The sequence below is a fragment of the Balaenoptera physalus genome (assembly GCF_965194825.1).
Source record: "Balaenoptera physalus genome assembly, chromosome: 6".
In the NCBI taxonomy this organism is placed as follows: domain Eukaryota; kingdom Metazoa; phylum Chordata; class Mammalia; order Artiodactyla; family Balaenopteridae; genus Balaenoptera; species Balaenoptera physalus.
In genome coordinates, this window is record NC_138885.1 from 87,176,978 (window position 1) to 87,204,816 (window position 27,839).

At 32.5% G+C, this 27,839-nt stretch overlaps 1 protein-coding gene across 1 annotated transcript in view; it reads right to left on the reverse strand.

Moving 5' to 3' along the window:
- Window positions 1-1,124: 1,124 nt before the first annotated feature.
- The window catches only part of STK17B (serine/threonine kinase 17b), a 31,522-nt gene continuing 4,807 nt past the window's right edge, over window positions 1,125-27,839 (reverse strand). Inside the window, exons 2-8 of the mRNA XM_082467249.1 lie at window positions 22,865-23,030; window positions 17,435-17,647; window positions 10,280-10,424; window positions 9,020-9,146; window positions 7,505-7,553; window positions 6,132-6,311; window positions 1,125-4,538 (exon numbers count right to left, since the gene is read on the reverse strand). Coding sequence (XP_082323375.1) covers window positions 4,256-4,538; window positions 6,132-6,311; window positions 7,505-7,553; window positions 9,020-9,146; window positions 10,280-10,424; window positions 17,435-17,647; window positions 22,865-22,986 — 1,119 coding nt within the window. The 5' untranslated portion in view covers window positions 22,987-23,030 and the 3' untranslated portion in view covers window positions 1,125-4,255. The remainder of the gene's footprint in view (window positions 4,539-6,131; window positions 6,312-7,504; window positions 7,554-9,019; window positions 9,147-10,279; window positions 10,425-17,434; window positions 17,648-22,864; window positions 23,031-27,839) is intronic.

Here is a 27,839-nt window from a genome sequence, read left to right on the forward strand (position 1 = left end):
GTATCACCTCACACCAGTCAGAACGGCCATCATCAAAAAAATCTACAAACAATAAATGCTGGAGAGGGTGTGGAGAAAAGGGAACCCTCTTGCACTGTTGGTGGGAATGTAAATTGATACAGCCACTATGGAGAACAGTATGGACGTTCCTTAAAAAGCTAAAAATAGAATTACCAGCAATTCCACTACTGTGCATATACCCAGAGAAAACCATAATTCAAAAAGACACATGCACCGTAATGTTCACTGCAGCACTATTTACAATAGCCAGGTCATGGAAGCAACCTAAATGCCCATCGACAGACGAATGGTTAAAGAAGATGTGATATATAGATATACAATGGAATATTACTCAGCCATAAAAAGGAACGAAATTGGGTCATTGGTAGAGACGTGGTTGGATCTACAGACTGTTCTACAGAGTGAAGTAAGTCAGAAAGAGAAAAACAAATATCGTATATTAACGCATATATGTGGAACCTAGAAAAATTGTACAGATGAACCGGTTTGCAGGGCAGAAATTGAGACACAGATGTAGAGAACAAACGTATGGACACCAAGGGTGGAATGTGGGGGGTGGGGTGGTGGTGGTGTGATGAATTGGGCGATTGGGATACACTGATGTGTATAAAACTGATGACTAATAAAGACCTGCTGTATAAAAAAATAAATAAAATTCAAAAAAAACAGAGAAGAAAAAAAAAATTGGGGAGTGCCTATGTGCCAGAAAAATAAGATATGGAACCTGAAAGAAAAGTGCTCACAATTGAGAAAAAGTTCCAACTTTTTATCAATGTCTCCTTCCTACAAATTCAACTGTTAAGTCTGCACACCATTTCTCTCTCATCACACTTCATGCTTCTTACATGGTGATTTTATTCATCTTTATGCAACACACAGTGCACTGCGATGCATTGACATTTTCTAAAAGTAGCTATTATTACTTACAAGAAGTGAGCAGAGCTTCCTGTTTCCAAATTTGTGTTTTATCCAGCAGAAAGGATCTAATAAACATACCTGTGTTGGAAAGGGAGTTCGAAGATGACGTGTGTCAAAGGCTAGAGAGCCTCCAGGCAAGGAGGTAACAAATTTAGAAATACTTTAAAACAAAAGACAACCACAAATGTAAAAAAGTGCTTTTTAATCCTTAACCAAAAGGATCATTAAGTAGATGTAATTTTTTTTTTTACTAGAGTATTCATAACAATGTAGGTCAATATGCCTTAAGCAACATGATTATTGAATAGAAGTTAAGACGGACAGCCGTTGTAATTTGTGTGAAATTTATACTTGAGTTTAAAGTTCTTTAAACTTTTATAAAATTATAAACTGATAATAATTCCCCAAATTGGAAGTCAGATAACTTAACTTTGATACAGTATGAAATTAAAGTACACTTTTTTACACAACAATGAATAAGGACAAGTTTCCAAGTCAGATATCAAACTGAAAATTCAAAAATAAACAGAGGAAATGTAAACAGTTATAAAATGCCAACAGTTATAAATGTTGCTTAAAGCAAGGCTATTCAAAATATGGTCTATGAACGATTCGTGACTCATCCAAAATGATAGAAAGAACTTGTGCCAGAATGAAAATCTATTATGTTACTAATTGGCCGACTTTTTTTTTATAACAAGACTTTCTTGATAAAGGAAGCAATGTGTTGATTTATATTCTGGCACAGGTGCCTCATCTCATTACAGACTGGAGAACAGGTACTGCTTACTTCTTTAAAGTGTCATTATAATTTTACTGCTTAGAGTTAGGTTAACTTTACTGTGGGGAAAAAAAGTTAAAATGACACTTATGATTGTCACCTATACCTCATCTTTTTAATCCCATCTATCCAGGGCTCCTATCCGAAAAGCAAATTAAACTTTATAAACTCACCACAATTTAACATTAATCTTCAGATGTGTTACTGACATCTATTCACCTCTTGTTTTCAATCTTGGGAGGAAAAAAATAAGAATTGAGTTACTTGTTAATAAGTTCTCTCTAAAAATTGGTTTATTTTCATATTTCAATCAGAGAAAATATTTAAATTCACCTTTATGAAAAAACAGAATTTTTATACTGTTTGCATAACCTACTAGTTGCTTTTTTACAATAAAAATTGGTAGGAAAAAAGGTATGGAAATTTACAACCCTGTGTATTCTATTAACTACGGGGAAGGAGCTAAACTATTTAAAGATTTCTCAGAATAAAAGAAAACTCGTATAAAATATTTTTTTAAGAAACAGTTTATAATTCGAAATTCGAACATTTCTTGATTTTTGCTTTTTAGTATGGCATAATTCCTCTGGAAAGTTAAAAATATAATATGGTCTTTTGTCAAAATAACAATTTCCTCTTTCTCCAATGACTTACTTACTAAGCTTTACCTGCATTAGCTTAATACTGAAGGCAAATAAATGGGCAACAACAATTTAGAAAAAACTCATCAGTTTTAGATACACGAAAGCCCAATTTAGCTTCCGCAATGACTAGTTTATTGAACCGATAAACTACTTCTTAAAGAAGTTAAATGTATATTTACATGTCTTAAGATGAGCTCCTTTGGCACCTGAGTTGAGTACAATATACCAGAGGGAAGAATCTCTAAGAGAAAGTTGTCTATGGACTATATTTCATCTATCTATACATATATACATACACCTATACAAATACATAAACACATGTGCACACACACACACGAGCAGAAATAACTTTTCCTTTAAGAAATGCTGAGGATGTAAAAGGAATTCATTTACCCAAATAAAGTGATCTGATGGTTATTAAAAACAGTTTTAAGTAATTTGGAGTCTTACCAAGTTTCAAGAAGTCAAAGGTTTTAGAGTAATATATAACTCAAACGGAAAAAACTCAAGGATTTCTTTTGACAAAATCTAATTTCTTTTGATACAGTAACATGGTCATGAAGTTACAGTTATCTTAACATGGTAACATAACAGAGTTTTTAATAGTCTCCAAGTGGAAAGTCATCAAAGATTACCCGAAAAGGAGTCAATCTTCCCCGCCCCCCGCCAATTAGGACCAAACATAGTCACCTGCCACCCATCAAACATTCTGCTGTCCCTGGACTATTACTTGCACTGGCCCCAGCAAAAGACCATTAAATGCCACTCTGCAGATCTCCTGCTAAGCCTCCTCACTCACTAGGAATTTTACACAAGAACTTTAGAAGAGCTTGATGTCATCCTGCTTTATGAGCATATCCACCTTGCTACTGCTGACTCTGGCACTGTGTTAATAGTCCTACCGGTGCCATGATATTTTTTATGCATACTTTTAGAACTCTGAATGATTGGCTTCTATTCTAACACTCAGAAGATACCTAAAATTCTGTAAGTTGCATAAGTCTGTCAGCACTTCCTTCTACATTCAATTAATAAATATGTTTGGTTGACTGAAAACAGAGCATACTCAGTTTTACCTAAGCATCTTCTACCCTAGAGATTCTGGAGGATGAAAATCCTCTACACCTCTGTACCCTGTATTCTCCATCTTTTACACCTTGTTAAATTTGACGTATGTTGAGAATGGGCAAAAGACATTTGAGTTAAAAATGATGCCATGCTGCTCTTTTCTCTGCTTCAACTTGTATAGAATATCCCTAATCCAGTTTCTAACCCCCTCTCTGCTCTGGTTAAAGGACCTGTCTCATATCGCAGACCATATGTAATGGAAATCTTACGCAGTTTCAAAATATCCATGATTGAAAAACATTTTCAAGTGTAAAATATCTCTTGAGCATCTATAAAATAGTGTATATTCTTATTTAAACTTGACACTGTTATCCTAAACAAAATTTTGTCAATAGAGGCATGGGATAGAACTTACCTTGGAGAATCTATTAAATTCAAATGTCTTCATTTTGTTCAGTTTACATCAACCATAATATAACCCAAGTTACTTTTCCTGATATGAAAAACATTTTAAAAAATCCATGTGAACTTGAATTCTTTCATTAACATGTAAACTCACATGTACAATTTTATTTTTTATCACATATTTAAATATTTTCTTTGAGAGTTGATATCTCAGTACAGGAAATGAAATTATGCTAGAAACTAGTAATTTAGCATTAAAACACTTCCCTAAATTCCTCTATGCTAAAGTGCATTTACAATATAAACATGCCATATATGAAGCTATAAACATGCCATATATGAAGCTATAAACCACAATCTCACACTGAAGTGGATTTCAAATTCGACATTCAGTTCAAATGAGTCAAAGAGAAAAGTGCTAACAGAGCAAATCTGAAACAAGTTCATGGGGATTGGGCAATGAGTCATCAAAGCGGAACCTTTTGGACACCGTGCTGCTATCCTCCGGGATATTCTCTTTGTCTTCTCGGTCACTGCAGGTTCCATTACAAGAGGGTTTAGAAGTCTTGTCTTCAGAGGACCTTATTGTATGATCCTGACTTTGAGACGAACTGGAAGTTTCTTCAGGGTGAAACAAGTTTCCAAAGTCCCACTGCTGTAGCCAAGAATGAGAAAGGCAGATTTCGGCTGTTGGTCTTTTCCTTTGAATGAAAGCACCAAGGGAAAATTGAGAACCAAAAATCAGGTTGGAAATGTCTGCAGTTCAATATATTATAGACTTATTTTTTATTTATTATGAAAATAACACATACTCATAGTACAGAAGGGAATAATAATAGGAAAAGTGGAGTACCTAGAGTTAAATTCTGACATGTGCTGAAAATTCAATTTATCATGGAGCTTACGGATGACACTATCTAGTCAAAAAACTGGGAACATATTTTAGGCTCACAAATAAAAATCAGTAAAATTATACAGACTCCTGGGTTTACAAACCCTTTGAAGGAAAATATATGTAATTTATAATCTCTATTATTATTTTGTGTCCTTAAAAAGCAGTTAACTGTTAAATCTTGAAAACCAAGGCTATTCTTCAATGGTGTTTATCCAACATCTTTAGTTTTTAAATTTTGTTTTTGCTTGTGAAAGCAATATGGCCAAATATCACAATATTTCAAAAGGAAGGAAAACACCTGTTTATACTCAACTCCAACCTTAACACACCCACAATTACTATCAGAACGTAGGTTTCCTTAGTCTTTGATTTTATTGTTCATTTTTTTCTGATAATAAAAATTAAGGGGCTCATTATAGAAATTTTAGAATCTAGATGAAAAAATATTTAGGAAAATAAAAACTGTTTATAACCAGAAACAAATAGTATTATTACTATTTCTAATAAATAACCATTCATGTTCAAAATAGAGCCAGTGAGAGTTTGTTCAGACTTGCGTTACGCCAATAAAATAATGAACAAACCTCTGAGGGTTTTTTTCTTAAACAGATAAGGAAACTGAGTCCTCCAGGAGATTAAGTAATTGTCAGAGATAAAAGACCTGACAAGCGACACAAGCAGGACCCCAGCCCAGGGCACGATAGCTCAGCTCCTGCGCTATGTACAGCCAGGCCGTTCTAAAGTAAATAGGAGATTGGGATTGACATGTATACACTAATATGCATAAAATGGATAACTAATAAGAACCTGCTGTATAAAAAAATAAATACAATGAAATTCAAATAAATAAATAAATAAAGTAAATAGGGCTGATCCAGGTAAAGAAAAGGGAGGTCAGCTTTTTCTTTTCCTGCTTTGAAGTTGCCAACGAATGAGGTAAGAGTCTTAAGACATAGTTTCATGTCCCTTCTTTAGTAGGCGGTCAAAGAGCATCTGCTCCTTAAAAATTTGACAATCAGTAATTTGGACTTGTTATACAACTGTAGTTATTTAACTATAAATCATTCATAACAAAGTCTTATCTTAAGCAGCCATGTGTACTGTAAACCTTATACTTCTAATTATTTTAGGGAATTTCAGGGATTAGTAGCAGGTTGAGAGAGAAACAACCCAAATCTTCTCTTCAGTTCAAGACTTCCTGTTACATATTTTGTATTGTCTATGTTTGAACTTATGGATTGTTATTTAATGATCTCTCATACCACCTCTCTCCCCATTTTACCTGAAACTTGAGAGCATACATCTAATAATTTTATACTGTTTTAGAGTATATCTTTCTTAATAGTCATATATATTTCATTTTATAATAGTATTTAAACAAATTAATGTTATTACTTACTCTGGATTTTTTACTAAAAGGCTCTGGATGAAGTCTGTGGCCAGCTGTGAAACTGATGAAAAAGTTTCTTCTGAATAATCTACATTAACTTGGGAAATATTGAGGTATGTTTCTTGATTATCTTCTCCCACAAATGGGGATGTATGAGTTAACAACATATATGTTATTATACCAACGTTCCTGAAAAAACAAATAAGGGAGAAGATGGGAACTTAAAATGTGTGCTAATCTTAAAACATCTATATAAAGTCAAATTGATTCTCAACATATTCCTGTCCTCAAAACTTGTACAGTTAAACTACAGATTTTAAATTGCTTTTCAAAGTTCCTATAGTATACTACTAAAACTGAAATAATTATGTTATCTCAAAGTTTGCCTCACAGAAAAATAATATGAGGGAATGCACATGTGTGTCATATAATTATAAATATGATGTATTAAATATATATCATTATATCTACAGTCTGCCCTTCGCACAGAAATACCTGTTATCAAGTACACAAAGCTGCCCTGAGCAGCATTTACCAAATGGTGTCCAATGACACAGTAATGGTCTGTGAGACATAAACAGGAGACCATGCAAACAGAGTCTGCAGGTCTGGTAAAGCACAATATTGGGCAGGCAGATTTTTTTTAAATTGCAAAATGCTTAGAACCGTAAATATGTTAATGACAATTCCTGTGTTCAGGAACCAGAAAAAGGCAATACATATAGCACCTATTTCACCCGATTATTTAGCCACAGGACCCTTTTTTCTTGGCAAATTCATTGCAGTCCCAAACATGGAACACAGAGAATAAGTCTAAACTCTTCTACTTGGCCTTACGGAGTCAGTCTTCCACTGTGGTCCCAACTAAAGTTCCAGTATCAATGCCAGTTCTACTCTATGACATTCTCTCTGTGTCAGCCACACACACTCACAATACCTGAGAAATATGCTCTCATAAAACTAAACTTTTGCATGGCTCTGACCTCATTTTTCTGCTGAGCAAAATACCTTCCCTAGTTCTCCTAGACCTGGACCAGATGTCTCCCATCTGGTGCTTGTCTGCTAATTCCTCCATGCTTATTAAATAGCATTTTATCTTTTTTATAGAACACGTAACACAGTACTGTGACTATTTTGTTCTTTTACCAGAAGGAGTCTTCCTCCAGGAAAGGGATTTTCCTATTTATTCCTGTACCTTTGGCTCACAGCCAGAGTGTTATTAAAAAGAATGAACAGGTAAATGTTTTCCTGTGGCATAATAATGATACTTGAATAACATCTTTTAAAGAAAGCTTTATTATTTACTTCTGGAACCAAAGAACCCTGGAATATATACTAACCAGCTTTTAATAAAGGCATTCAAGTTATTAACAAAATCTTACCACATGTCTGTTGCTGTGGTAATAGGATCATAGTTCAGGATTTCTGGAGCTGAAAGAAAAAAAATAAAAAATAAAATTCAAATTCAATACTGACAAATTTAAAAATGTGAAAATTACTTTATATTAAACTGGATTTAATTGTAAAGAACTACCAATATGATCAGTAGAAATTTAGCATAGTATTAGTTATCCTGTGATTAGACATTTAAACATATCTAATGCTGAGAAAATTATAGAACCAGATGGTTCAAAAGCACCAATTATATTCTTGAAGTAACCAGTAGCTATGTAGTATTTTTTTTTAACCATTGAGATTAATCTCAGAAAAAACAATTATGAAGAAGTAAAATGTTAGAAGCTAGAATCTTTTTACAGTTTTAGTTTTATCACTCTGTTAGGAATTAGTTTGAGTTATTTTATTAGACTGATTTAAGTTTTGCTTCTCAGGGTAAATAGAATCATATGCATTTACAATGACACTATGAGCAAATTAAGCTTCATGGAAGTGCTTTAGATTTTCAAGTAGATTAAATATCCCCTTAAACTACAGAAAACCTAGTTTCCTAAGCAATTAATTTTCCATTGTCTCCTCCCCCGCCAAAAAAATTTTCTAAAAGGTGCAACATAAATTCTCTATACTTTCTAAATATTACCATAAATTTCAAATTAGTAGAGTCCAAACTAGGATCTATGATTGAATAATAACTTTTTTGTTTCACAGTATGGTTTCATAATTTTTCCAAAGAGAGACTGTTTCTTAAAGCCTAACAATTTTGTTAAAGCCTTTGAGTCCCATATGTTGCCAGCCTCCATTGCACCACCTACCACCTTTTCACATACTTCTGTGAGCTGTTTTATCTACAATTACAATTATTATTCTAGGACACTGTAGCCTCTATTAGCATTCAAAAGTTAGTAATTTGCTTTGCTTTTCATTTTGGGAAAGTCAGCTGCCTAGCTGAGTGGCACTTGTTCTGTTTACTTGTATCTTTTCAATGCCTGCATGGGACTATCAATATGAGCAACAACAAAAAAGTGTAAAAAACTTGTTACTATAAATTAAAATACTTTATGTATTGCTTCATATGAGTTAAAAAATCTTTCATCTGCATGATCTTATTTGTTGATTTAGTACAATATCCCTAGATTATCTAATTATAGGTTCTTTTTGACACCCCTATCAAACAGGCTTCAAACGCAGTAACATTTGATTCTGTTTTCCTCTTTTTCCATTTTTTCCTGCTCCCTAACTTCCCTTTTACCTATTTTTCTCTATTACAAAGCTTTTACACACAAACATTAAACTTTTAACTTATATGTCCAATGTCCTGTAAATTGTTGTGAATGTCTCAATTCACTACAGTTCATTTAAATGTGCCATAAGCAAATTTCAATGCACTAAAATATTTGAACCAAATATATCCTGGAATTATATGCCCTAATATATAGTTCTATACAGATATCATTTAGTTAATAAATTTCAAAATGGTATAGAAAGTAAAAGGAAATTCTTACCCAAGTATTCTGGTGTTCCCATGATTTCCCGAAGTTCACATGCATTCCCTATTTTTCGAGACATTCCAAAATCTACAATTTTTATGTCCCCAAGAGGGTATATGCTGCTCAGTAATATATTCTGTGGCTAATAAAGCACAACAAAACAATGATAAGTAATACAAAACAATAAAAGAATACTAATCTCAGATCACAGGTAAATTAAGTGGAACTTATAGTTTAGCTATTAAACATTTTATTGAGTCATCCATCGAACATTTACTGAACTACTATTTAGGAAAAGCTATATATTCAATGATAAATAAAGTAAAAAATATACTTCAAGAGGCTTCTTGGTTTGAATAAAAAAGGTGGGTACATAGATAGATTAATTGATTATGAGATATAGAATACTCAGCAGTAAAGACTACTTAATTCTGCCCATTAGAAAGTCCAAGAAGGCTTTGCAGTAGAGATGATGCTTAAGCTGAACCTTAAAGGATAAATAGAAGAATGCCAGTTAGAAAAGTGTTCTGGGGAATAGCATGACAGAAGGCATGAAGGAATAAAAATGCATATATTTCCAGGAACATAATGGTTCAATACACTGTGATGGTTCTGGGTCTGACCATTCCCAGGTTTCTACCTGAGATAGAAAGAGGAGTGGTGGGGTATATGAAAGGGAGATTGTCCAGGAAGAGAAGAGTCCAATGTTCAAACAATAAGAGACAGTTTGATCCAGATTTTAAGGTCCTTGTATGGCTGCAGAGGAAGGATAAGGAGAAAGGATAGTAACATGAAAGGCTGAAGTGGGATCTCAGGGATTGGGAAGGGGCCTGAATGGTCTGGGGGTGGGGGGAAAGGAGAAGCCAAAAGACTGAAAGCCTCAAGGGAAAGATGAATGAGTATAATGGGAGCAAAGGAATGAGGACTAGTAGGTTACCTTCAAGATGGAGATCAAAATTAAGTATTTTAGAGATAGACAGTTTTATAAGATAGAAAGGTCCAGGATGTGGCAGTAAGAGTGGGATGGAGTGACATGACGGTAGGATTAGAACATATAGTAATGATGGTTTTTAAGAGCCCAGTGATTAATCTGAGCTGCTCACACATGCAGTCTTCTCTCTGCCAATACAGAATTAGTCCATGTAGCATATGTGCAGTCTAGACAAGCATGATCTGACTGTTGTTTCCTCTCAATACCAGCTTGCAATTAATTGTGCAAAGCAAGAGCAGAGAAGGAACAGAGACGTAGTGTTACTTAAAATCACATTACATTACCTTTAAATCAAGGTGTACAATGTTATTCTGATGTAGATAATAAACTCCTTCAAGTATTTGTTTAATGAGTCTGATAATGTCATTTTCAGAGACCATTTCAGCCAACTCAGGTAAACACAGATTGAAAATTTCTCCACCTGCAGCACTGAATAAAATTCAAATAATAGAAACTTGAAAAATCATTGACCTAAAAATGACAACTTTTAAATACTGTATACCTTTAAGTAAAAGACACGGCCATCGAAACTTTATTCTCTCTATATACACACATTTAATGGGTGAGGTGGTCCTGGGTGAGGGGGAATCTTTAAGGAATAAAATAAATGACAAGAATATTTTGAATTCTGGGTGCTAGTACTTATTCATGAGCTCAGCTCTGCTCTATTTTACTCATTTATTCATTATATATAAATTTAGTTAGCAGCTATGTATAGATATAGATATTTTGATCCTCATGACAATCAAGTGAGGTAGGTGGTTATCATTCCCATTTTACAGATAAAGAAATAAGTACAAAGAGGTTAAGCTACTTGTACAAGGTCATATAGTAAATGGGGGTTGGGGGGACAGAATCTGAATAATATGGATGAGAATCTGCATTCTTTACCAATATCCTGTACTGCAGCTTCACAAAGAATACTTGGGGCCAGAACCCAAATCTTAATTGTTTTTTTTAAGAACTGAAAATCTAAGAATGTTGACAAAAAAAGCATTATGAAAAATTCCTAGGTTTGGAATAAAATGATTTAAATTTAAATCCTAAACCTGCTATTTATCAGCAATATAATTTAGGGTCAATCACTTATTTGAGCTTCCGCATCTGTAAAATAGAGATATTACTGAACTCAACAGATTTTTTTTTGAGGACTAAATCTAAATAAATGAGATAAAATTTGTCAGTCAGAACATCATGCAAAAAAATCTAGATGGTTATTAATCAAATTTATAAGGTATGTTCGGGAATATCTCAAGTAAAGCCTATTCTATGTAATAAAATAGAAACTCATTTATTTCACAAAACACTATTTTCCTCCCTTTGGTTCACTGCTGTATCCACAGCATCAAGAACAGTGTCTGACATGTAGAAGGCACTCATTCTCTTAGGATGAGTTCTTTGCTAGGCCCTTTGTAAGATACATCTGGTAAGAAGTCAGACCAAATAATTGGAAAGTATAAGAAAACTGTATAAAATAATGACTTATATCCACTATTAAGATATGGAACATACCAAAAAAATATGGAAAATACCAGAAAGATCTGAATTCTTCAGTATCTGGCAGTATATGGCAGCATAAATTCATTCTTCAACACTTTATATGTACATACCAACATTTACCTTACACTCACTAAAGTTAATTCAATAGACAGAACCCTCCATTAATTCTAAAATTCAAAATAGAATCTAAGAAAACATATGTAAAGCACTTCCCAGTGCCTAGACCTAAGAGGACAGCAGGTTGCTTATAGAAGTGCCTACTGAAATCAAGACTGTCTGGCTTCCACTCTTGACTCTGCCACTAACGAGCTACCTGAACTGGGACAAAATGTGTTTCTGTTTCTTCTATTGTAACATAATGATACATAACAAAAAATGATAGCTCCTACTTCAATGGCTTGCTGTAAGAATTATATTAGATAAACCATGTAAAGTACTGAGTACAACAAATGTTATAAGCATCAAAGCAGATCATCTGTAAGTATTTAATACAGTGTCTGACACATAGTAAATATGCAATAAATATTAGCTATTATTATAATGAGCCAACAAATATTAATTCCAAATCTAGCCAACATCCAGCCTTTCTGAATTTGGGGGCTTCTTGTTAAACTCTGATTATGAAGGCAATTTTAAAAGTCTTTGTTAAATTAAAATTCATTTTTAGAAATACTTATACATATAAAAATGTACATAACATATTCTTAAGTGAAAAAATGGGTTATAATAGAGTATACCTAGTAGATCACAATTTTGTTTCTAAAGGTATACATACATAGACAGAAAAAGAAGAATAATTTTAAAATACAGGAATATGCCATAAAAGTAACCACAGTTTACAAATGATTTCTATTTTCTATACCTTCTAAATTTAACACAATAAATAGGTGTTACTTTTATACCAGGAAAAGTATACTAAGGGTTTCTTGTTTGTTTATTTCAGTAACAAGATCAAACAAACACTATGATTATCAGTCAATCACACTGTCCCTACCTTTTAGTTTGGCAAGCTGACCAATGTCTTTTGTAGGAATGCTGTTTTTCCCACAAAAGAGGGAAAGCTCTTTACCATAGCTCTCCATAGGAGAAGTTAAGAGGAGGGGAAGAACAGATAACATAAGAAGCAGACTGCAGAAGTTAGTGGAAACTGGAAACTGGAACTGGAAGCATAAATGGAAGCAGTGAGGAGTAGCAGACTAATAGACTCTTTGTTAAAACATGGCATCCAGAGCGGTGACTACAGAGAAGAAAAGATATCTCTGTAATCAGAGAAGCCACCTATATCATTATCATTGCCCTGGAAGGTAAATTCAGGTATTTCTACTCTTTCTCTCTTTGTTGAAGAGTTTGCCACCTGAAGGAACTCAACCAACAAATTTAGAAATTTGGAGTATTCACGTTCTTTTGCTTATGTATTTGTATATGTGTTGTGTACACTGTCACGTAAATCTATGTGCTATATACTACTTAAATCTACATTTGCCTTTTACGGCTTTCTAACGCACAGTTTAGATATTAGTAGGGAAGTAGAGAATTATCCTTTAGAAGAACTCCCATAACACAATAAAGTTAACATGTAAAAGATTAAAATCAGAATATTTTCCTATCCAAAATAATAAATTTCCCTGGGTACTAGAGAGCCAAGATTTTCAGTAAAACAAAGCAATATCTCCCTCATCCATAAACTACAAATCTATTCATATAGCTTTGGAAATCATAGTAAAGATTTTTAAATTAAGTATTTATTTTTAGTGATCAAAATGAAGTAGTTTTAAATTTTTTATATTGAGTATCTTTCAAAATTATATTCCAATGCTAATGAGGGGAAACAAAACCCATGGAATTTCAGAATGGAAAGAAACCAGCCAGAGTATTTCCTGTCTCTAAATTAGAATATGTGAAGTAAATACCAATCTCCCTTTTTGGAGGATTATTTTAAAAATCAAATGAAAATATAGATAAAGTGCTTAGCATGGTGCCTGCCATATAGTAAATGCCCAACATATATTATTGTTGAAATGTTTTGCTATGGTCCTCATCATTTTCTACTGGGTCCATAATATTTACTTAAAGATATTTAATAGGCAACATAAGCTGGTAATTTCTTGACAGAAAGAAATTATTATTTCTCTTCCATATAATTTCATAGAGTTGACTTGATAAACTTATATTTATCCTATCCAATTTCCCCTCGAACTTTGCTATATCTAGGACAAAGTTCTTGTCCCATGTTTTCTAAAGGTTATACATATTCTTTATAATCAATTTTAGTTAGCTCAGAACTCAGCATTAAAAACAAACAAACAAAAAAAAACCAAACTTAATGTGCCCAATTAGATAACACTTTCTTTCCAGAAGTTTAAAAAAAAAAACCTTGTATATATTTTATTTAATTATCAAAAAATGCTTTTAAAACACTTGTTATAGAAAAGTTGTTGCCTCACAGAGAGTGGGGATGGGTTGACTCAACTATCCTCAAAAATTTCCCCGAATTTATAAAGAGATCTAATACTAACTCCAGAATAGTATTTATATGACTTTTCAAATAGTTAAAGAAAGGGCTAAAAAATAATTTAGACTTTATAAATGGTAATGAAATACTTTCCTGTGGACTAAGTATTAAGATAAAAATGAAAGATTTAGTAATTGTTAAAAACTGTTAAGTTGACTTCAAGAAGTTAAGTTTAATTCACAAAAGTAAACAAGTTAATTTGGTTCAAACAATTGGTTTACGTTAAGTGAAGGCAAAACAAAACACAAACGCAAAAATAAAACAGAGCTATCAGAACCCATAGTTTAATAGTTCCAAAAGAAGGTTTAAGTTAGAGTCATATAATTAGCAAAGAGTACCTTTTTAAAGTAATTATGTACCATCCATATAAAGAGAAATTTGACAACATCTAATACAAGCACATAGGCATTTACTCCCTGACCTTGCAATCACATTTATAGGAATTTACACTAAAACTATACCTCCACAAATGATGGCCATCCAAAGAAGACTGAACAAGTGGTACACCATACAGTGGAGAACTATACAGGCATTTAAAAAATAGCAATAATAATAATAATATTAAGAAAGATGCCTATGAACTATGAATATGAAATGATTTCCAGGATATAATGTTATTTGAAAAAAAAAGCAAGGCACAAAAAGGCATATATAATATGCTATTTTTTTCTGTAAGAAAGAAAGGGAAATATACATATATACAAACTTGCCTATATTTGCAAGAAGAAACACATAAAGAATGAGTCAGAAACTAATAAATATGGTTACCTATAAGGTTGAGTGGGAAGAGAGTGGAAAGGATAGGAATGACAATAAGACTTTGTAGTATACTTTTATAATAATTCAAACGAATAGCATCAATGGTTACCAAAACCACTAGATAAAAAGCTGTTAAAGAACAGAATATTCACAGTCTTAAAATATTACCACATAGGTTACTTATTAATTTTAAAGGGGAACATGTTCCTTACAGTGTGGAGGGCTGGCAGACTCCACTTTAGCCATGTTCTAATTAGAAGAACCAATAATGGAACAATCCGAATGTAACTGCCACCTCATGTGTTACAATAAGAAATACACATCATCATCCACAATGTCCCCTTGCCAAAAATATTTAACCTAAATCTAGTCATGAGAAAACAATGACACGAATCCAGGATGTAGAATACTTCATGTGAAAACAGATACAGATTTCCCCCAAAAAAGACAATGTCAGGAAAAATAAAGTGACTAAAGAAGTTTAGCAATCAAATATAATGTGTGAATCTTGACTGGCTCTTGTATTGGAATTTTAAAAAAACAGGTCCATAAGACATTTCAGGGATAATCCAAAAAATTTAAATATGAACTATATATTTGATGATAGTACTGGATTAATATTAACTTTCTTAGTTTTGTTACTGGTATTGGTTATGTAGAAGAATGCCATTACTCTTCAGAATAAATACTCTGGAAAGTGAAGAAATATCGTGATACCTACAACTTTCAAATAGTTTGGCAAATATGGCAAAAGGCCAACATTCGGTGAATCAAGCTAAAGAGTATAAGAGTGTTAATTGTACTAGTCTTTCAACATCTCTGTAGATTTAAAATTTTCTCAAATAAAAAAGTCAGGGAAGAAAAATGAGTATGCAGGTTAGTTTGACGAGAAGATCAAATTGGCAACAGTAATTAGAGTAAAGGGTTCCACTGTTTTATTTTTACCACATAAAAAATTATGCCGCCTTATTTTACATCGCTAAACCTGCCCAACACATTTTTACCTTTGGCTGAGATTGTGTGATGTGACAATGCCACCTCAAAAGTGATACGCATAGTAACAAATTTTAATAGGTCCTAGTTGCTCTGGTAAGAAATTAAATATATTTATCCACTCACATTTACTGATTGCTTGCTACATTTCAGCCACGAGATACAGTTCAGCCCTTACAGAACTCAGTTTACTGGGTAGGGTATCTGAATTAATTTTCAGAGTATGAACAAGGTCCATCCATAAAATGTGTTAACACTTTTTGATGTATTCTGTTGTTGCTATTCGGATGAGCACCCCCAAGAGAGAATTTCATGAAAGTGGTCAATGCTCCTATTGTATACTCACTCTCCAAACCTAGTATTCCATTAATTACTGCTTTTGAAAAATATTAGCTACTTTTCACATACTTCAAACATGAAGATGTCATGCAAGTAGATAACTTTTTAAAGGTCAGCTTAAGAATTTGACAAAAATAATCCAAAAATGTATGAAAATGAAATCCTGTTCATGGAATCCCGGTCTTCTCTGCAATTCTAATTTATTTTGAAGGTACTATAATATACCGTAATTGGTATGTTGCTGTTCTGGGAGATATACATAGTATTCATTCTTAAACAAACTATTTGTAGGTTTAGCATTTTGCAAAATAAGCATTTTCATTTACAAGTTCACTCTAGGCAATCATCTTTCCTGGTACAAAAATATTTAGATTTTAAATAAATATATAAGCAAAACTATTCATCCCTTAAAATAACTGAACCCTAAAATTTGACTAATACACTTTTAAATTCAAAAAGGCAATAATGCAGGTTAGCTACTAAAAAGAATTACTATATTTATAATTTTTTTTTGCTAAAACACATCTCTAGTTTTTTTTATAAAAACTATTTTGTAATAAACTATCAGAATCTAAAGTACACTAAACATAAACTCAGCTGGTCTCTTCTAATTGTTGCAGATGTTCAGATACACATTTTACATAATTATAATAAATGTGTCAGACCGTCACATTTTAGAGTAACACATCAATAAAAACATTGTTTTAGAGTAACATGTCAACATATTGGTTAACAAGCCAGTTAGTTTAACCATATTCTATCCCGACTTGACAAATTATTGAAATCTAGGTGTTTTCAACCTTTCACTGACTTATGGAACGAGATATATTTTTTTTCTTATTGCTATAATTCCTAACATAGTGTTTTGCACATCACACATACTAAACACATGTCTTTTTTTTTAACAAACTATGTGGTTTACCTTTCATTCATGCAAGTTTACCTTTTTATTCTCCTTGGGTCACTTCCTTGGATGTGCTTTTCAAATAACTGAATATACAAATTATTTCAATCCTATTTGCCCACCAGATTGTTTTGCAGAAAACCTCATCAATTTTCTGTGCCATTAGCAATGAAAGTATACTCATTTCACCATATTCTGCAAACATGGTATTGTCATTTGTTTATTGAATGCTGTTTAATTAGTTTTTGAGTATGTGTGTGAGGCTGCACATTAAGTTTTGTGAAAACATATAAATATACACTATGTTCCTCTAATCTTTACAAGTTCTTGTCTTACTTTTATCATTCTTGTTCTTGACATTTCAAGCAAACTTATCCAACAATTAAAATAGGTACTATAAATTTACTTCAATTTTTAAAAATGTATACTTACTGTTCCAATATCAAAATGATTTCACTTGTATTTTCATAGACTTCATGAAGATTAATTACATGGGGACAGGACTTTGCCAATTCAAGTACTGCAATCTCATGTAGAATCTCTGCTCGACAATCCTGCCCTCTTCTTCTCTTTTTCAGAAATTTTGCAGCATATTCTTGACCAGTAGATTTTGATATACATTGTCTAACCACAGCAAATTTTCCTCTGGGGGCAAAAGTGAGGACAATCAATTTTAACTTTTCAATAGAGAACAATATTAGTATAACACAGATACTGTTATATCTCCAACTTTGTCAATCCTTTCAAATATTCGTGTCATCAGGAATTTATCTTTGTTCTCTTAACCTAATCAACTACTGCATGTATTTTTATAAAATTTATAGTACTATCACATGAAAATATAAATGGCAAATGTAATAACAAGGTAGGACAATTATATTCTTTACTATTATATCATTAATGTGATACATTACCATTGTAGGGGGAGATCTCATTTGCCTACCAACTCCATGCCATACTTTTGATATAAATTATTGTGTTTAAGTATCACAACAATCCTACATAATAAATATTATTCTGTTTGGCAGACTCCAGAGAATATACGTATCTTGGTCTATTTTCAAAGACCAAGAGTTTCACATTAACCCTCTACGAAAAATTTTAGCTTTCCTTCAAATGAAAAAAATTAAATGCAAAAATGGGTATTTGACTTATTTACTTTTATTAGTGTAATCATTTTGCCTTTCAACATCACTTTTAACAAGCTTTGAAGCTTTCTATCACAATTTGTCAATTGTTCTACCAGAGTATCTCTTAGTATTGCTCAGTACCATGAAGCTTGTAACAGATACCAAAGGTATATACATCTTACGGACAGTATCCAAAGACACTTCATGATCAAGTAAGAACATTCATGGTTATCAGTAGCTACGTACAAACACACCATTAAGGTCATGTTTATCATTTTAGGAATAAACGCGTTTTAGCTCTTTCCAATAACAGTACTCAACATTTCAGCCAAAATTTTAAAAGACTGGCAAATGATGTATTCTAAGACTATAGTCACCCAAAATTTAGTTTCTCAAAGACCTAAGCTACTTTGAGTCAGATTATTTTAAGAAACTAATAAAAGCTATTGACTACCTACCCAGAAAAATGCACACATGCCCTTATATAGAAAGTTTTACATATAATTACAGAAGGTTTTCAGATTTCGAAGACCATCCATAAACTTCCTAAGTCTGGTCCAGGGGATCCAAAATTAACACCTTCTATCCTAAGGCTCAAATGACTCACTGGATACTAACAAATCAGGTATAAATAAAAACCTATCTTTAATACACTTGGGATTTGGGGTGGGAGTCGGGGACAATAAATAGCTTGACTGTATTTTTACTTGCTATTCTCAAGCGGCAGGATGACAAAGATCCCTACTCTTTATATCCCAAATTTCCTCAAAATTGGTGCCAATGAAAAGCACTGGAAACCAACCTGAGAAGGTATAGTTACTAATGCAAAAAACTATTTTTTAAAAAAAGTGGCCAAGCTATAATTTGATTCTTTTACATTTATCAAAATAAATATCGACTCAGAAAATTTCTATGCACAAACTTGATTTTTTGATAGAACTTTTCATTTAAGATTTGAGAATGCTTAATTTAAATTATATTTTCTTACTATATACAAAAGGAATACAAATCAACGCATTTTAATGAGCACACAAAAAAAGTTAATCAGTCCCTTTGTTTTATACTCAAACTGCCCATGTTTTATAGATTTTATACTGGATAAACTGAGTCAAACTAAGAGTAAATGACTCATGAAAGGTCATATATGGAAATGGAGTACCACGACTTAAATTGTGGAATGTGAAATCCTAGCTTTCTGTTCTTACCATTACAAAACAATTCCTCCCTTTAAGATAGTTTTTTTTAAAGAGGTAAATTCACTTTTGCCAACTCTTACTTAGATTTAGATGTGAAAATTTGTCTAAAGCAAAAAGGAAACTTTGAGTTTTATGAAGAAATTCACCTTGTAAATCTTAGGAAACAAACTAGTTAGCCAAGAAATCTGTCCACCTGAAAAACTTTATAGTACCAATTGTGACAATTAAGTTCTGCTGTAATTTTACAATTATATCTATAAGCCAGAATTTTCTCAGGAACAAAGAGCAAAATTAAATAATAACACTTTTACCTAATTGTTTCAGGTATTCTCATGAGGCTTACAAGTATAGTACTCATTAATGCAAAGCAAAGATGGCCAAATGATACTGGTAATAATTTGCCAATGTTCACCACTAAGTAAAAGCTCCATGAGGGCAGAAACCCTATCTGTCCTAATTACTACAGTAATTATAAAATCTACACTTCGCTAACTAACACATAATAGGAACTGAATATCTGTTGAATGAATGCAAGAGTTATGAACCTACTATAGTACCATACATTGTGCTATTTTGTATACTGTACTTAAAGCATTTACATTTTTAAAGCTTGAGACTCAAATAAAATTTTACATACATATTCATTTATGTACTGTTAAATAAGGTAAACCTTTTTACCATAATTATCAGATGACTTAGGGAAAAAAAGCAAGTATTCGTTTTCCATTCTAAAATGCTAATTGTCATTTAGAAGTATCAAAAATAATATTTAATACATAATGTTCCTATATCAAATTTAACAGAAACATTTAAGAAAATTTAAAACCCTTAACAATAGTACTTAATTCATAACCTAAAAAGGCAAGGCTGTCTAGATTTCCCAGCAGCTAAAAGGCCTTGTTAGTTACCCTTCTACATTCTAGAATAGACAATAAAATGTGAAAGGATGGGGGAGGGTAAGCCACAAAGGAAGCTGACGTTTATTTTTGCATCTGCCTCACCCTTCTAACCACAAGAAGTCCTATGAAACCTTGATTCAGTTGGGGGAGGGGTGGAAAAAACTTACCCAACATGTTAAAAAACAGGAACAATGCAAAGTTTTTTGAGAACAATCAAAAATGAACTGTTAACTTTTACATATTTTCTTCTAATTTTCTGAAGAAAAATAAATTCTGAAACACTAACATCTTAAAATTAATTAAAAAACTGATTTATAAAGGTAATTTTGTAATCACCACATGCTAGAATTATATGTTTGTATGCTTCAAAATGTACGAGCCTTAGAAGAAACAAGATTATGATCCTAATTTTCACTTTGCAAAAGTATGGGATAATATCAAAATTGGTAAAATACTGAAAGAATTTAAAGCAAGTTCATGGCAGATGAAAGGGCACGATTTCCAATTTATCAAGGTTTACTAATTAGACACATCAATATTTACCATGTAACTCATTAGCCCATATCAATTAAAAGAAAAAAGTTAGGTCTCTTTCATGAAGGTATTAGAAGATGAAATACTAGCCATCTGAATTTGTTTTCACCAGATTCTACCATGAATTTTTTCTCTAACATGTTGTATACTGAGCCAAGTTTATGACTGTGATTTATGATGGCACCCCATTTACAAAACAACTTAGAATTATTAATATTGTTCTCGAAGTTTAAGTTCTCCAAAACCCTCAAAGAAAAAAAATTAGTCTTTCTAGCTCCGACACAGGCTATCTCAATAAAGTTTTGTTGTATTCTAGATGATGAGATATTGACAATATTGTGTCCATTCTAGACTTTCTCATTTTAAAACTGATGATGGAAAAAATACAAAGTGGTTCAGAAGAGGATAACTGGATCAAGGAAGGCTGTCTGAAAATCAGGTCATAAGATAACCATTTAAGGAAACTGGCAACATTTTGCTATATTCAAATCTCTGAAGGGTTTTTACATGGACATTATATACAGCTACAAAAGGAGAACTATGTATAGTGGGTAGAGGTTAGCAGAATAGAAAACAGAATTCTGTGCCCAAGAGGTGCCCACAAAATGGAACAGACCATTCTGAGGTAGTGAGTTCCGTATCACTGAAGCATTCAAATTGAGGCTGGGTAAAAAACTTGTCAGGAAAATTTTAGAAAAGACTGCTGCACTGTATAAAAAAATTATATTAGAAGGCCACTGACCACCGAAGTCCTTCTAATGTAAAGATTCTATGACTATTTAATGAATAGTGAGATACAACTAAAAGAACACTTACTCTTTCCTGTATAATGCAAAGAGAAATAATATAGATTTAGAGCTAAACTATTTCTTGAAAACATTCTGAAAGGGTTTTGAAACTATATTTTATTAAAAAAATAAACCATTAGAAGACCCAAATATTTTGCACACAAAATTAAATAAATATGACATGAATACTGAAATATGCTTTCACATTTAGTTCTTAGTCTGATGAGGTAGATATTATCACCCTTATTCTGCAAAAGAAAGACTGCATCCAATATCTGACAAGTGAAAAAGCCAGGACTAGCCTTTATCCTTGACATAAAAGACCACCAAGAATAGAATTACTTGCCATGGTTCAGTCAATTTTTGTTTTCACATTGAGATTTTCAAAGATAAGAAATCATTCACGCTATTTTACTGTGCATCTATCAATACAAACACGGACTTTTACCATTTTAATGTAAAGATCAAACTGAAGACATGATCACCATCCTCCCACCCTTTGTTAAGTGTTTTTAATTTAAAGCTCAAAATGCTGAATATATAACAAATTATTTGGTATATCTTTTGTAACTTTCATATATATTAAAATGGTAGCGCTAAATGGTCCCATAATCTCAGTTCACTCCTTGGTCATAAGGAATTTACACCTTCGTTAAACCAAAACAGATTAGTATCAGTGTAAATACAGGTTTTACTTACAGTACATGCATTGTTTGTCATACAGAATTATACTATCAAATATGAGTCAATTCATTTGGTTTAGAAAAGAGAAGGAGAATCTCCATATTTATTTTTTTTAGCCCAGCACAATATCCTAAGAATTAAAAATTTTTTTATTCAACAAAAACTTCTATGGCATTCTACTAAATACTTTACAAATATTAACTAGTTTAATCCTTACAACAGCCATATAAAATAGATAACAATTATCTTCATCCCTGGTTCTCAGATGAGGAAACTACAGAACCAAGAGGTACAGTAATTTAATTGAGGTTAAATAGTAAATGGCGGAGCCCAAACTTGGATGTGGCAGTCCACTGTGCTAAGCTGCCTCTTCCCATGCACAGCCTCAAGTAAGAACCCTGACTTCCTACCATGGGCTCTGAAGCGAGGTGGGATGTATCACATATGCTCACTAACCCTCCACGGATTTGATTTCCAAGTCAGTTAAGACTAAACTCTGTATAACATTAGCAGAGATGAGGACTTTTCTTTCTAATCATTGCAAAATAATAATCAAGTGAGTTTTATGAAAGTATAGACACAGAAATCCTAAATGTGAATTTAAACACATACACATCAAAAGTTTCCTTACCTTCCTAGCTCTTTGGATGTAAGTGTATAAAAATTATTAAAGTTTTCCATTTTAATTGGAGTTTGAGGAGTTGTAGTTAGCAAGCCCGAAATACTTCGACACTCAAATCTTCTCCTCGACATGTTAGATGACTCTCAGGTAGGCTTCTTCAGTCACTTATTTTCACCTATTTAAAAAAAGAGAAGATGCAGGATATAACTTAAATGCAATTAAGAAAAAAAAAAGATGTTATCTCAGATAGGATGTGCGTTATATTGTACAGCTCCAAATATAGCTATAAGATACAACCAAAAAAAAAAAAAGAAGAAAAAAGAAAAAAGAAGAAGATTTAAGAGCATATTCTACCCAGAAGGAAGAAAAACAAAAAGCATACACGTAAACTGGTATCACCTCTATGGTACTTGAACTAAGTTACTGACTTCATTTCAGAATAAAACTATTGAAAAATCCTGTAAGACCTTCCAAATTCTTAAAAAAACAGTTAAAATAAAATTGTAATATAAACATTCAATTTCATTTTTAAACTCTCATTCTTTAAAGTTATATCTTCACATAACAAGATAATTTAACACAGCACAGTAATGATTATTCATTTTATATTTAATTTCACATGGCCAAACAAATTTGATGGTAAAATCACATGTTGTGAGTTATGTTACTGACATGTGAATGACTACAAGAAATGGACTTGTTTCATAGGCCTTAGAGGCAGAACATAGCACAGAGCCTGCTATGCATGAAGAGCTCTATAATTTTGTTGGATGAGTGAGTGACCACATATAAAGCCTTATTCTAGAGTTCTAATCTGTAACTGAAGCTCATATTTATCTGGAACTTTACGATATTTATGAGTATTCAGTTTTAACATTAAAACTACTATTTCATATTAATTGAATTCATATAATAACAGTAGACTATATACTTTAAGATATGCCTGACTTTTCTGCTATGCCTATCTAATAAGAAATCCAGTATTATTCTTCTAGCACCCTCTTATAAGAACCCCCTAAGCTTCTGTTCCTTCTCTGACACATTTTTCCTCCCCTTATTTCCTACTTGACATGTTCTTTTCTTTATCTTCCTAAATTCAAATGCCACCTATATTCAACTTAGCAAGTACGCAGTATGATTAGAGGGGAGTGTTTTCAGTTTCTGTGTCCTTTGAAAAAACAAAGCCCTAACTAATTTTGAGGTACATCTCTAGTATTCCAAAAGTAGCAGTGTAGAATTCTGAAAATAACATTTGGACTGAATCACATCTGGGTCTGAATCCCATTTATCCATCATACCAGCTATGAGACATTTAACTTTGCTAATGTTATGGTGTGAATTATGTCCCTTCCCTCGATATTCATATGTTGAAGTCCTAACCCCCTAGTACCTCAGAAAGTGACTGTATTTGGAGAAAGGGTAATTAAATTAAAATGAGGTCATTAGGGTGTGCCCTAATCCAAGAGGACAGGTGGCCTTATGAAAAAAATGAGATTAGGATACAGAAACACGTAGAGGGAAGATCATGTGAAAACACAGGGAGAAGCCCATCCACGAGCCAAAGAGAAAGGCCTCAGAAGAAACCAGCCCTACTGACACCTTGATCCCAAAATTCTACTCTCCAGAATTGTAAGAAAATAAATTACTATTGCTTATGTCACCCGATGTACAGTACTTTGTTATGACAGCCTAGCAAAGTAATACAGCTACTTTAAAAAAGAAAGAAATATTTCAAATGTGTAGGAAGGGATACAAATATAACAAACACTTGGGGTTTTCAATCTTATTACTTTGCCACATTTTGTTTAAATTAAAAATAAATAAGGCAACATAGACACAGAGTCGGTCCCTTCTTTCCATCCCACTAGCACTGGGTAGGAGAGCTTATCATCTCCTTGCCAACATTTGCCCCATTCAGACAGTTCTGTGGTTTAGTTTGCATTTCTGTGATTACTAGTGAGGACAGCTTCAATTCTGCTGCCCCTAAAGTATGGATGAATTATAGAATGTATCTTGCAGTGCTCTAAATATTAAAAATTAAAATATGATGAACTCATGTAGAATCACACTGGTACAGTGCTAGTCATGAAAGCATATCATGACTGTTCAATAAATAAATACTGTTAATATTCTAATAAAAGATACTCTCCACACAGTCCTCTGCCATTTTTGAATAGCTGTACACTATATTTCCATATACAAAACTCTCACCCCAAGTTAGCTTAAACTCAACTCTTAAATTCTGTCTTTTTATTCTGTTTTGATAACTATTTGTATACTTTTAGTTCTGATGGCACTCAGTTTCATTGGTCACATATTCTTCTCTGAAAAATCAATATGGTTACCAATTTCTGTGCTCAACCTTTTTTTCTTCAGGTCATCTTTGGACTTTTAAGATTTTTTTCCCTAAATTTAAGTCTATGAATTTGCATGCTTATGACCACATTTATGTTATTAGCATATATATAGAAAGAAGGGATATACCTGTATTATAGATACAAATTGGGCTACATTCCCAACATGGTTCCACATCAGGCCTTAGGAAACATGAGCACAAGAACATGTCAAATTCACTCATATAGAGAGAGTACAGGCTCTTGATTCTAAGATGTTCACCTCATCTAGATTCTAGAATCTAAGATGTTTATCTCATGCTGTAATATATCAGCTAAAAAGTGATCTATTCATAACAATCTAGTAGAATGGAGATATATTTTATAAATAATTATTTTCTGCTCTCAAGTTTCAAAAGAATCAATATGGATCTCAGATATAGTCAAAGACTTATGTTTAATGAAGCATGATTTATAATAGTTAAAAAAATAAAAAGCTTGTAGAATGAATGAATCCCAAAGTCCAACAATAGGGAAATGGCTAAATATACCTAAATAATAGGATATTATATACCTAATAAAAATTGTGCTTTCAAAGAATATTTTTGACTCATATAATACTAAATGAAAAAAGGAAGACAAAACTTTACCTACAGTATGATAATTTTGTCATATAAAGTATATGTATTTATTATATATAATTTTTGATATATGTTACATAATTTTGTTAAATATAAAAGCAAATAGAGGAAAATACTGGAAAACTATGGCAACATATTAACAGTGGTTATCTTTGGGTGGTGAGATTATGGCAGTATTTATACTTTCCTGTGTTTAAGTTATCTACACCAAGCAGGTACAGACGAAAACTAATAAATGCCTTTGGGTAAAAAAGATGGCTTGGAATATATATGACTAGACTCTAAACGCAGAAACTTATCCATTTTTAACAGCAAAACATATCTCTTTACACATTAAGTGTTACTTGGCTGGAAGCTCGTGAGCCATTATTGCTCAGGTTTTTTAAGGCCTCAACGTTTTCTCTGAATTTATTTAGAGCATATGGTGTTCATTATCCAAATAACGTCTGTTCTTATGCAAAGACCATATAAGCATTTAGGGTAAATACTAAGCAAGAATTAATACCTTGTTTAATACTGCATAGAAAGAACAATTTCATAAATCCTGAATTAATGTTATAGTTATAATTCTATATAATGAATAATAATTTGTAACCTTAAGACATATGCCTTTATTATGATATCACTTGGTGAAAATCCAGATTCATCCCGGGATCCCTCCAAAAAAAAAATCCAAAATGTGATATCCAAAATATAATACTAATAGGTATTAAGTTTTGTAATACCTATTCAGTTATATTAGAAGGAAAAAAAAACTTACCTTTTTTAAAAAAAGGATTGAAATAAATAGTGTTAATACAAACAGGGCCTATTAATCAAGCTACTTAATAGCATTTCCTAATACTAGACATTGGCTTGTGTTTAATTTTTTACTTAACAAATTTTCCTCCCCTCACATGTACTGTTGGTCATCATAATGGTAGAATGTACCATGGTATTTGTGTATTTGTATGATTATAAATGCAGCTGAAAACAGCACTGGGTAATCAGCAGTTTTTAAAATACATGTTAGTACAAAAATCATTTTCTGAATTGTGATATATTTCACTCTGTCTCTGAATATGCTGGAAACACAAGCCATGTCTCAGAAAAAAGGAAAAGCACATTTCTGAAGGTTGAACTTTAAGCTTATCTACTTATTGCAAATGTACCTATATTACAAACTGCCTTAGGGATCCATATAGCATCCCTTAAGTGTAGCTTCCTTCTATTTACTGCACTTGCACCAGTTGCCACAGCCTAGATATTTTTTCCGTTTCCTCTCCTTTGGCCAATTTTGCATATAGCGGAGCAGGAATGTCACCTTTGTCCACCAATCCCTCCACAAACAGCTTGCTGCCCTTCATATAAGATTTAATCCTTGGGCACAAGAAGGTTGTCAATCAGCTGTCTTTCCTTGCATCTTCCTAAACTTCCCACTGAATTCTCTTTAACTCCAACAATCACAGACCTTTTCTTGTTTTCTACCATAATTCACAGACCTATAACTGATTCTAAATTACCAATAGGTCTCACTCCATTTGAAATTCATCTCATAACACTATTAGGCTATACTAATAAAAAATCTCAAGGGACTTAGTACGTAAATTTGTGTGTGTGTGTGTGCGCGCACACATGAGTAGGTACACAATTATAGACACGATCAGGCACTAAAAACAGTAAGAGGATAATAGAAGAAGGCAAGGTACAATTAAGCTTCCAATTACACAATACTATCAATACTAGGAAAAATGGCGCCTCAAGTTTATTTGCAAAGTTTTTTTTTCATTAACTCCCATTACAATAATCACAATAAGAATTCAGATATGGATCAGTGAAGGAAGGCAAAAAGGAAATGTTAGGCTTGATCTGGGCCTTAATTTACTCGAAGGGAGAAAGCAAATGTGACGTGACGTGATCAAAAGTAAGACAAACAGTCCCTATAAACTTCTAAATAGCTCTGTTTAAAAATATTCATCACGATATTCATTTCAAAGTTATCATATAAAAATGTTTTATAAAATAGAATAC